The 12,738-nt window shown below is 40.6% G+C and overlaps 1 protein-coding gene across 4 annotated transcripts; it reads left to right on the top strand.

Moving 5' to 3' along the window:
- The first annotated feature begins 1,883 nt into the window (after positions 1 to 1,883).
- bdnf (brain-derived neurotrophic factor) lies at positions 1,884 to 11,021 on the top strand. 4 transcript variants are annotated; one of them, XM_077228686.1, is made up of 2 exons: positions 1,884 to 2,180; positions 9,965 to 11,021. In XM_077228686.1, the coding sequence occupies exon 2, from the start codon at positions 9,986 to 9,988 to the stop codon at positions 10,796 to 10,798; it is 813 nt and encodes a 270-aa protein (XP_077084801.1). In that variant the 5' UTR covers positions 1,884 to 2,180; positions 9,965 to 9,985; the 3' UTR covers positions 10,799 to 11,021. The 4 variants fall into 4 exon arrangements, with proteins under 4 accessions (XP_077084801.1, XP_077084802.1, XP_077084803.1 ...); XM_077228687.1 differs by lacking the exon at positions 1,884 to 2,180 and adding an exon at positions 4,604 to 4,736; XM_077228688.1 differs by lacking the exon at positions 1,884 to 2,180 and adding an exon at positions 8,768 to 8,827.
- Positions 11,022 to 12,738: the final 1,717 nt, after the last annotated feature.

The raw sequence follows: 12,738 nt of genomic DNA, 5'->3' as shown, positions 1-12,738 counted from the left end.
ATTACCTAGCTGGAACAGCCCTAATGCACAGTGTGAGAGTGTACATGAGTGTGTGTGTGTGTGTGTGTGTGTGTGTGTGTGTGTGTGTGTGTGTGTGTGTGTGTGTGTGTGTGTGTGTGTGTGTGTGTGTGTGTGTGTTTTACCTCTCTTGGAGTCATGTCGCTCAGTAATTGCTGATGCAACTCTTTGTCATCCAGGGTTTGCCCTCTCCTCCTGTGAACCTATGGGATGAATTATATTCATCTTGGCTTGTCCCTATAGGAGAGAGGAAGGGAGCTGTAAGCATGAATATGTCAAAAGGAGTGAAGGAGAGGGTATATTTGTGAAAGTATGTAAGTTTACCAGTGCAAAATCATGGAAGATGAGAATGAGAGAAAGAAAGAGAAAGAGGGAGTTTTGTGTGTATGTATGTGAGAGGAGGCAGGTGTTAGCATCCACTCTCATGCTGGGAACAGCTAGGTTTGAAACCGCTCCACCTCATTACCTTATGCAGCGAAAAATCATCATCACTATACACGAAACTCATCAATATAAATCTTCCATTGGATGAGATCCAAAAGCACTTGGAGCTCAGAGTCTTGGTGAAAGTATGGGGCTAATGATGTGGTTCAGCATTGGGTGAAAGAGCAAAGAATGCTTTCCCTAAACTCTCCCTGGAAGGTCATTTTAAATTCTACATAGAATAAATGGCAAAGTTGAAGTTGAAGAGCAAAATTATATCACCCTGCTATTAGTCTAAACATCTTTGACCATTTACCTTACAAATATCAAACAAAGCGCTCCCATTATTGGAGGAATATAACTGACACTGGAAGAACAATGAATAGTTTTAAAAGCAGTCCAACATCTGGCACATAAGCTCCATTGGCAGACAGAGGGGCTCAAACTGACAATAGTTTAAAATATCACATACAAAGATGGCCAGGGAATAATAGATCCTTGATGTGGCGGGGACAAGGAATGAGCTCTTTACTTTGAAGCTACCTTTGTGGAGTCACAATTGCAAATATCAATTTCAGCAGATCGCATAAAGGTGTTTCATATTAACCTAACGGCTGTCCATTAGGAAGCTGTTGCAGCATTTGGTGGCAGCAAAGCCAATGAATTGAAAGTGCAATTAACTGATGAGATTTAGATAGCAAACGCAATAACTTAAAACCATCTTTTTAATTGAGAACAGCAAATGTAATAACTTTAAACCATAAATGATTATTGTACAGGTTTTACGAATTAAGCTAAAACTACAAAGATTTCAGGTGTTCACCTGTGGCCAATTTCTGATGTCTGAAACAAAACACTAGCCTACTCTGTATCAGCATACAAAGGAATCATTATATATATATATATATATATATATATATATATATATATATATATATACATACATACATACACAGAGAGAGAGAGAGAGAGAGAGAGAGAGAGAGAGAGAGAGAGAGAGAGAGAGAGAGAGAGAGAGAGAGAGAGAGAGAGAGAGAGAGAGAGAGAGAGAGAGAGAGACGAAAAGAAAAGAAAAGAAAAGAATGGGGACAAATATCAAAAACCCACATTGATTGTTGATTGATCAATTATCAGTTGAAGGACCGTTTAAGAGAAGAAAGCGATGACTTCAAAAACAAACAGAAAAACAAAACATTTTCAGGCTCAATATGTTCAGGAATTATGGGTTCCTGCTTCGGTTGAATTAACCCGTATACCAGGAATTATAAAGGTTTATGTCATATGCTGCTCTTTGGCCAAACGCCACAATAACATTCTTTCCGGTTATTTGTTAGGCATAAGTGTCTCACTCGGTTGGCGCTCGGTCGCGCTCTCGCTGGAGTCACATGTTGCAACGTCACGGCAGTAGTTAGTTACTGTAGTCGCGAGGAATGAAGCCGTCATTTCAAGCTGGAGAGCTCTCTCAATGCGCACTACACCGCGAGCGCTCACCATGCCATCCAATTGCTTCAACCCAACTCCAAAGGATCCGCTCAGTCATGGGAGTCCATTACCTCAACCATGCAATTTCCACTATCAATAATTTAATCTATTTGCTCAAAAGCTGAAGAGACTACTTGCAGCTGCTGCTTGGCGAAGAGCGGGTGAATATCGTAAACTAGTTACGCGGAGGGCTTATCCAAAACATCCCAGATGACACTATCCTCCTGAATGGTCTCCTTTACGACTGGACAGTAAAGGTATGTTTTTTTTTGTTTGTTTTTTTGTTTTGTTTTTTGTGCGGAAAAGAGTGAGAAATGCAGGTTTTGTACTGGCTGCGTCTGAATTGAGAAAGGGAGTTAGGAAAAAGTAATCAAGTGTTGGATCATGCAGCGGCAACATGAAACGGTATCCTCGCGTTCATTAACACGATACGGCGTTATTATGTTGATTGAATTTCTCATAGGGGTCAGTAAAACCAATAAGTTTTTTTTGCTTATTATACAGGGCTATTAGCTGTTTATCCTTGTAGCTTTTATCTGTTCAACTGTTTATTAGTTAGCTTTACTGATATCCTGTTTTACGTAGGAATTAAAGGCGTATTAAAGTTTCACCAAACTGCATAACATAGGCTATTTATTCATAAGGACAGATTGTTTAGACAGTTTAAGCGAAAACTAGGCTGTGTATAAGAACGTTCAGAGAATAAATGCGTTTGGTGAATTCAATGAGACTTGGAAGAACATGAAACTTGAGATCATCGTTTAGGTTTACCGTGTAGGAACAGATGAACTCCCAAAGCAAACATTAAGTTTTTGAATTAAAAACTAACAAATAAATTATAGTTCTAGACTGCTTTTTGGATGCTAACTGGACAACACTGCTTGAACAAAATTACACTTAAGTTGATTTTCAAACATTTTATCCAAATCCTAATTGACTCTAATGCGTGTTGTAATTTATGATGCTTATATACACACACTATTCTGTTTGTAATTTGTTTTAGATGAAAAGCATATAGATAATATAGGCTGCAGCAAAGAAAACATGCACATTTATTCTTATAGCTATCTGGTAGCCTCATTAATCTGCGTTCTCTTTGTGTGCGCGTATATGTTTATGTCACAGAAAGAGAAAGATGTTTCTCATGCTATGCTAATCTTCTTGCCTTCACTTCAAATGAGCTTTGTGTAGACGAATGCGCCATCTAGTGCAGAAGTGTTGTAAAGCCTATTAACAAGTAAAGGATGGATTGAGTGGATGTCGATGTTTTAAGAGAATCCTCTCTCTGATACCACTTTTCAAGTTTAGAAACTGTAATGTGACAAAGTTTGTGCTTCCAGCACCATCGCGGCTTGAGAAGTATGTGTACTTGGATATATTTTCAATTCCCCCTTTGAAAGTTCCCGGAAAAAACTCAAACTCTACTATATAATGGCAAATCTTAGATGATATTTCCCTCGCGGATCCTGTTCGCCAATGCGTTGCCCTTACTCCTGTTACGAGAAAAGACGAAACTTATACATAAATTATTACAGCACTAATGTTTAATTTGTCTTTGTCTTCTCCCTTTCAGCTTTAGAGACACATTTACAATCGAGCGAATTACATTGTCTTTCAATGGGGTTCTGTATTTTAAAGGGCTTTTAAAGGAATTTCAACTGTTCTGTGTATAATAGCCTAGGCCCTATTTAGTTTTAGCCAATGGGTGTAATAATCTGTTGAGGTTCGTTTTACGCAACTAAACGTGCCGCTAGTACAGTTAGCTAAACGTCAATAAAAACTTTTTAATAAAACATTTATTGTGATATATCTGTGAATATGTAAATCTATAGGCTAAAGAAGTGATATATAGTAGGCTTGTTCGACTTGAACTGGCGCTGCACAGACCGATCGGTTGATGACATCAAAGTACCGCGAGAGCGATTAGAGAGCAGACGGCTCCTTATGCTTTTGAATCGCTCTCGCGGTACTTTGATGTCATCAACCGATCGGTTTGTGCAGCGCCGGTTCAAGTCGAACAAGCCTAGTGACTTGCTTTTCTACTTACCGCCCGTAACTGATTGTATTGCGCTTGCGCAACGTTTTGTTGTCATGGCTACCTTTTCTAGCAAAAGCGACTTCCGGTGAAAGTGCAGGTGAAAATACGCGCTCTAATTGCAATCTAACTTTTATCACTGGTGAGGTGATGATAAAACACTGTTTAAAGCTGTATATCTTGTAATGGAAATATATATTTGACTAAGACCCCCACCCCATATCACATTATTGATGTGAACTCTCCAGTAGCACCTCAATGCAGTACATGAGATCGATGGGGAGGAGTCGGATCAAGATCCAAGGGGTGGAGATGGGTAGGATTAGGGGTGGGTCAAGATAGAGGCCTTGACATACTTAAAGGGGTGGTTCAGGATTTTGGACATCAGATTATTTCCAAGTTAGCCTGGGTGTTATTTATCAGTGGAGGCAGATTTCAAAAATTTTCATCCAGTCCTTCCAGTTGCATAGTTCTTCGGTGCTAGGCTAGCGCGATGTCTAAATGTCTGTTTAGAGAATAATGTTAGAAATCAAACTACTCTTGCATCTCAATGATCGCATTACATTAACAGGAACTATTTTCTCAGCAGCGGCGGAATTTTACTTTGCTCCGGGTACTGCACCGAAAAGAAAACACAGAACAGAAGCGCACTACAGTCGGGACGTCTAGCTAGCTAGTATTAGCCTTGAACAACGATATTGAAATATTCGATTGTAAACGAAGGAATTGGCAACATGGTGATATACTCTGCTTCTGTAGTGATGAGTGTCAGCGGCAGGTAAATAGAGTGCCGAAGTTATGACGTCACTTTGTAGGCCAAAACGCGGAAGTGAGTTAGCATTTTAGCACTTCCGGTTCCCTCGCCCTAAAGTCTTTGGGTTTTTTGAATGGGTTTTTGCTAAATCGCCTGAAATAAGGTCTGTGGTTAACAAAGCCTCTAAATATTTTTACGTTTTGATCTATGAGATAAAACACACCAGTTGTAACCTGCTTGTGTTTTTTTTTTTTTACTTTATTGTGTCTGCTTGTGGTTTTTTAAACTTTATATAGGCTTCAAAATGTATAAATTTTGGATTAACTTGTAAAGATTATCTTGATAGACTCAAGGTGTAAGGGTCACAACTCTTTGTTGAACACAGATCTTCCAAAAGTCTATGGGGAAAATGCATAGCTTTTCGATCGAGGGAACCCATGCACCGCTAACTTCCGAGTTGTCCTACAAAAGCCCCTTTTACACAGCGCGCCGATCCCGGGAAATTGCCGGGAAATTGCCAGAACGCCTTCTGTGTGAACGCAAACACGACCCGGGATTGATGCCGGGATCGATGCCGGGTTGGGGACCTAGTAACATTGCCGGGATCAGTCCCGGAACGCGCGCTGTGTGAACAAAAGCCGTAATCAATGCCGTGTCATAATGATGACGCTGAAGTGAAGTGAAAGCAGGCTAGTGAAACGGTACGTAATGCACTAGTTTATGCTCGAATCAGAGATAAAAATGTTCAAGCGTGGTTTCTCGAGAGAGAATCGCCACTCATAAGCAAACTATAAACGCTTCTGAGACATTACATGTCACATCGATGTCACGTGTCTTTACAGGATTTTTACGGGTTGTGTGTGAATGCACTCTCTTGATTCCGGAAAATCACTGGCAGTGTGAATGAACCAAAATCAAATGAACCCGGGTCAAATCCCGGGTCACTTTATCCGTGTATATTCCGGAATCTCTGTGTGAAAGGGGCTAAAGTGACGTCATCTTCGGCACTCTATACACTTGCGTGATTGTCATGTGGACCGGCTCTCTCGGTTGCCTAGGTAACTTAATATCACTCCGCTGCTGCTGTAGACTGTGCTAATAAATACAGGGAACAAAGTCTAACTATTGCAATGCGATGAAAGGGTAGTTTGATTTCTAACATTATTCTCTCAACAGACATTTACATCGATAGTCTGGCGTTATAATTTATTTGCTTTTGGTGTTCTGTGGAGTGGGTAAAACTGTTTTTAATTGCAGGCTAGCAGATACCGTTGACTTGCGTTAGCCTAACACCAGCGAACTATGCAACTGGAAGCACTGAATGAAAATTTTTGATTACTGTCTCCACTGATAAATAACACCCAGTCTAACTTGGAAGTGAGGTCCGATGTCCAAAATCCTGAACCACCCCTTTAAATCAGCTACAACTCAAACTCTTTGAAAAACCTTAAATTTGAAAACAAATATTTCACCACAGATAAGTTGAGTTATTTCACAGTTGTCCCTTTTTGTGTTAACAACTAATGCCAGATTGTAACTGTTATGAGTTTCACATTTTATTGTGTTCTCAAAGTCAGAATAATAATTAACAGCTGAGACACCTGTGTGAGCTTAGGTGATGCACGCTACAGTTCATTGAAACAAGTACACCAAAGCAATCTAAAATATTTTCTTGTGCTACAAGCATTTTCCCCTAACCTTTGTTCTTTTCAAATATTTAATCATGCATTGTTAAGGATCTTGCCCCAAGGAGTGAATGCTTCTTCTTTTTTTCTATTTTCCTTTAGAGTGCTAAGACCCACAAAAAAAGTGTCTGTTACCACAATACTTTTAAGTTGGAAGATTCTTATACATCTGTCATGAGTGCTTTTCTCTCCTAATCCTTCTATAGCATGGAGATTTAAGCAAATAAAGTTGTGGGGGAATCAGGATTATGTTAACCAATCTATCCTGTTCTACCTGCCCCTCTCCAAACAATTGAGCAGGTGCATGTAGACTTTTGCCAAAACTATAGAGCTGCCACTCATGCCCAATTAAAGTACAATCATGTTTTACTGTGAAAGGTGTTTGAACATGCTCCTATAAGCCCTGACCACAAGGATCAAATACAGCTGTGTGGATGAAGTATTTCATCAATATTACTTTGTAGATAGAGAGCTTGAAAGATCACTGCAGGCTGGATGATTTCTCATAAGAGCTTTGATGGAAGAGATTGATGGAACTTTGTTTGTAGTATTTTCAATGCCTCATAATGAATCTGGCTTCAAAGGTCCAACAAATGGGACTCGAATAGCATGAATTAGCAGCTTTGTTTACATGACAGTCTAACAGATTATCTCAGCATCAACCATGAAAGTCATCTCCTTCATTTTAGACATTTAAACACCTGAAACCGTGACTAGATTCTTTTCTTTTTTTGTGATAGCTACTACCACATAACCACTCTCTTTCTGTGACCCATCAAAACCACCTGTACTCTCTCTATACACAAACACACTTCATGTTTGCACATCGTTACATACGATGACAGGATATTGATATTTCATTATCATACGCAGTTCAAATACATATTAAAGCAGAACAAACATGTCCATCGAGGTTATCTTGTCTTCCCTCGCTGCTTTGAATGAGACAGAAGGTCTCGGTTATTGCCAACTCAATCCCAGAGCAATAAAGTGATTCATCGTCTAGATTACGTTTTAACAGGAAGTTGATTGAGAGTGTAATCCATATTGATTCTCTTGATGGAAACAGGAAATAGCAGAGTTAGAAATAAAATCGTGTGTTGTTCCTGGTGAGAACGGACCCCAGAGGGAAATGGAAAGCAATTGCGAGCTTATGAGTGGCACTGCCCCCTAGCACCACTCCTTCTAGCCCCACCGCCCTTTTCCTCTCATCCCCATTTGAGACCAGAGAGAGACGTCATCAGGGTTGTTGTGTTCTTGGCCTCCACCCCCTGCCACACAACTACACACGATGCGCTGGTCTAATTAGGAGGGAAATATAGTATTTAGTCAGCTTTTCGAAGTTCAGTAATCAACAATAACTGACCTTTTACATGATACTGCAAGCCAAGTAGCTCTGTAATATATTTATTGAGGTGATCTATTACCAGTTGGATTTGGTTGAGAGATGACATTGGTACTCCACCTGCTGTTAGGTAGGCGACAGAAGGGATTTGGGTGTCAGCATGACTGATGCTGGTATTTCATTCAGAAGCCTCCGCAATATATATATCCCACATCTGGAGGAATGAAATAAGACAGAATCATTGAATAATCCTCAGGCAGGCACTTTAAATTCTTCGCTATATTTAGCAGAGGTAATTGCTGACAATGTAAGAAGCTTTTTCCATTACGGGGAAAGCTGACTGACTGAAGTATCTTTTCGTGCCTGCAGAAGCAGCTTGTACACACATTTTGCGTGCTGCCTGATTTGATTAAGATTGATCTGTCCTCCACAGCTGTATCCTCGGGTCTGGGTTTTTCCATGCGTGTTTTTGACCATTTGAGAGGAGAGATTAAAGATGCTCCCATCTCATCTCCCTAGCTAAACACACACACATTGACGCACACACGCGCCCCTCGTGGACTGCAACGTCACTGAGCGAGGGGACTTTGAGCTCATTAAGTAGAGGGCTGTGATATTCTGAATCGAGACTGTGGGACTCCCAACCGGCCTATTTATAGATAGCACATCTCCATGGCAGTCATCTCTGCGCTAGCAAATCGCAGCCGTGGCCCCAGACACCAATTAAGAATGAAACAAAATGCCTTTTAGACAGGGCGTGTCCCTCCTTGTCTCCTGCTGGCCCGTACTGCCTTTTGCTCTGGGAGCGGATCCTCCCTCTGCCTCTTCCTGAGGCTGCGTGGGGCATCGGGAGGACAGCACGCAGAGAACTGGCGAAGCCTTGCTGCGGTGCTGGATATTTTTAAATGCACCCCCCTCCACCCCCCTTACCCCAGCCCTACCTCTCCTCCTTCTCCTTAGGAAAGTGCGAGTAATGGGTATCTTTTTTTTGTTGTTGTGTATGCATGTCCCCCTGTCTGTTCGTATGTGTCGGGATGCCGTTGGATGCAATGAATCACAGCGACTCATAGAGGGACTTCAGAGAGGTAAGAGAAAGCTGCAGAGAGGAAATGAGAGAGATGAGGAATCAAATAGGTTTCCTAGAATTGTAATTTATTTGCATTGATTTTGTTGCCAGGAAAAAAAATTCCATTGACTAAAAAACGGCAGTTTGTTTGTAGGTTTGAAAGATTGAATGAATGACTGGCATCTTTTCTCCTTATCTCCGTCTCGTTCCCTGATCACTTGATTTCAAATCTCTCTCTGATTTCTTACAGTGTCTTTCCATATCTCTCTCTGTTCCTTTGTCTCTCCGTTTCAGTGTTTAACTCTTATTTGGAAAGATAATCATCTGTTTGGCATCGTAGTGTGCAGGCTTGTTCTTCTTGCTCAGTTAATTCCAGAGAAGTTTAGATGTTTGTTTTACATTTAAGCAGTATGTATTGTTCATCCTTGACTTGACTTTTATAATAATAAATATAATAAATAATGATGATAATAATAATAAGACAATTATATTATTTGATAATACAAATATATAATTGTAATAATATCACATTTTAAAATACAATTATTTCAGCATTGGATTACTCATGCAAACTTTGATGATAGACACTGTTCTGTCATTTTTTTGGTGGGCTTTGACATGTCACCTATATCTGCTCCGTCTGAAAGTCGCACAAGCAGTTCACACACCTCTAAGGGAAGAGTGGAGGAGGAGGAAGGGAAGGGGAAGAGAGAGACGGAGGAGAGTGGGAGCAGTTCTCTGGTGTCCTCCTAATGATACTCCAGGGTCTCTGAATTTAGCCTGCTGCATTTGCTGCTAAGGGGGAAGGGGGCCGCCAAAGTGCAGGTGTGTGAGTGGGGATGGAGAAAATGTGCAGTGTTAGTTGCACTCCCATGGGCCAGTAACTAAAAATGAATTAAAGAAATAACAAGTTGGCATGTTGTGTTTGTGTCACGCTTTGTACATGCGTTACGGAAATTATTTGCGATCTCAGTTTCATTGTCCACAATAACCACACAAGACTATTCATTTTTCTTTGATTAGGGGAGAAGTGTTTCACGTAATGTTATATGCAGTATCTTGAATGAAAATGGTTTCTTTACGTTGTGTTTTCTCTTCCTCCCTCCCCTTTTTCACTCCCCCATCCCTCTTGTCTTTCCCCTTTTGCTGTCTCCAGTTCCAACAGGTTAGAAGAGTGATGACCATCCTGTTTGTTACTATGGTTATTTCATACATCAGTTGCATGAGAGCTGCGCCCGTGAGAGAGATCCCGGGCCTGCAGGGGGGCCATTGGGCCGAGAGCTACCTGGACGCCGCTGCCGCCTCCGCTGCTGCTGTCACCTCAGGCAGCCGAGGCCACGGGACTCCACAGAGTGGGGGCGGGCTGCCCTCGCTCACGGACACTTTCGAGCAGGTGATTGAGGAGTTGCTTGAGGGGGAAGGGGAGGCGACGCAGCAACTGGGTCCCGGGGCCGACCAAGGCAAAGGGGGGGGCGGTCCCGCAGCCACGGCAGACTCGAAGGACGTTGACCTGTATGCCTCGCGGGTGATGATCAGCAACCAAGTGCCTTTGGAGCCGCCGTTACTCTTTCTCTTGGAGGAATACAAAAACTACCTGGATGCCGCCAACATGTCGATGCGCGTGCGGCGGCACTCGGACCCCGCACGGCGAGGGGAACTCAGCGTTTGTGACAGTATTAGCCAGTGGGTGACGGCTGTGGACAAAAAGACGGCCATAGACATGTCGGGACAGACAGTCACTGTCCTGGAGAAGGTCCCTGTGACTAACGGTCAGCTGAAGCAATACTTTTACGAGACCAAATGCAACCCCTTGGGGTACACAAAGGAGGGCTGCCGAGGAATAGACAAGCGGCACTATAACTCGCAATGCCGGACAACCCAGTCTTACGTGCGTGCCCTTACCATGGATAGCAAAAGGAAGATCGGCTGGCGGTTTATACGGATAGACACTTCGTGTGTATGCACATTGACCATTAAAAGAGGCAGATAGTGTACACAATGTATAGATTTTATCGAGAGTTCTAAAAAAGAGAGAGAAAAGAGAAAATATCTATTTGTATATATACATAACAGGGTAAATTATTCCGTCAGATGAAAATTTTATGGACTGCATGTAAAAAAGATGAAGTTTATACAGTTAAAGTGATACTACAGTCTATTTATTGAACATATTCATGACCTTGTAAACAATTAAAAAAAGATCTGATCAGTCATTTGCGCCCAGTTCAAATTACTATATCACATTCCTCGAGACATTGTGTTTTTTACGTTGCCAAGATTTTGAGAGATGAGGAGAGGAGGGGGTAAGGAAGAATTACATTCAAGAAAAGAAAAGAAAAAACGAAAAGAAAAAAAACTTGCATGCTGCTTCAATTGTGAATTCAGAAACTGTCCACTTTGGGAAAACAAGGAAAAGATTTCCGACCAAAACATTCCGTTTACATTCTCAACCGTAACAGGATTTCCTCCTCTCAGTACTCTATCTGTTTACTATCCTCAACTTCTCAAGGTAATGTTGGAAATACATACTATGTCAAGGTGCTGTTGTCAAAGCTTTGCTGTTTATTTTTTTATCCCCACAAGATGAAAAAAGTATATATAAAATATATAAAAAATTTATTCATTGACATGTGTTCTGGATTAATATAATTCATTTTGTATGTTGTGAAGTTGTTTGCAATATTAAATTGAAATATTTGAAGAAATAAAATTACTATAGGCAACTGAAAAACAAAAGCAATGTCAATAAAGTTTGAGCTCTCGCTTTGCAGGTCTAAATTTGGCACAAGTTTGGTGAGAACATATTCTCTGGCAACGAACATACATTGGATCCTACATTCAAATGATTTCAGAAGGGTTAAAATTTTATTTTAGATTTATATCTTCTCATCATATATATCAGTATAATTGAGCAGATGAAATGCTAGTTTAAAATTTTGCATTGAAGAATTTTGCAAATGCAGATGAACACATATGCAATGTAGTTTTGACTCTCTTCCACGGAAGAACAAATAGTCCAGAGAGTTCTCAGGTAAGACTTATTCTAAACTTGGCATGTAAATTCTATTGAAACCAGTCCCTCATGTAATGTTGTCCAGTCAGTGAGTACAGGCCTTCATCGCTAGCACTAAGAGATTAGGATTTTCTTTTGTCTGAAAGATAGATCAATGGAGTCAACACTCCAATGCACTCTATGTGATAACTGATACACCTGAACACAGACCTATACACAAACCTGCTTTCCTTCAAAGGCTGTTATCCGACAACTAAACAGAAACTGTCTGATACCGATACACTGCCACAGATAAGGGGCGACATGGAGTTTCATCAGTTTATGGTAAGTATCTCACTGCATCATAAGTATGTGGACAGGGCAATAAAGAAATTATGCTCATGCAGAAAGTCAAAATGCCTGATCATGGGTGAATCCTTTCTCAGCAAACAAACCATTTTCAGGTCTCCCACAGTCAAAAATGAGTTTGGTATTGAAATAAATAATAGCTCTCATTATTGCATTATTAGAACAAATATATAAAAATATAGTATGAGCTCTTTTACTGCAAAATGCAACATATACAGCAATGGTGAATGGAATAGATAAGGAGACAATACAAAATTATCCTGGTGCATTTTACCCGAGAAAGAATTTGCATGATTGAGTTATTTTTGTGAGGCTCAGATTTTCCCCAGTTCAAAGTAGTCCTTGGTAAGACCCAGCAGGGCCCTGTCCCATTTGCAACAGAAGTAGGCCACTCTATTCTCTTTTTCCCTTTCTACAATACCAGCAACTAAACCCCTTGAATCACTGTTTTAACAAGCCAGTCCAGTTTGTTTTGTGGCTTTGATAAAATATGAGAATATGGAAGGAGTAAAAAACTAATCAAATGAATCTAATGAAAATATTATAAAATAATTGCAGAATTAAGTCAA

This window comes from Siphateles boraxobius, unplaced genomic scaffold (assembly GCF_051911475.1).
Source record: "Siphateles boraxobius isolate OS27281-9 unplaced genomic scaffold, OSU_SipBor_1 130, whole genome shotgun sequence".
Lineage (NCBI taxonomy): Eukaryota > Metazoa > Chordata > Actinopteri > Cypriniformes > Leuciscidae > Siphateles > Siphateles boraxobius.
The sequence above is the reverse complement of the archived record's forward strand: the minus strand, read 5'-3'. Positions and strand labels throughout refer to the sequence as shown.

Coding starts and splice junctions, on each gene's coding strand:
- bdnf (XM_077228686.1), top strand. CDS start 9,986: ATGACCATCCTGTTTGTTACTATGGTTATTTCATACATCAGTTGCATG.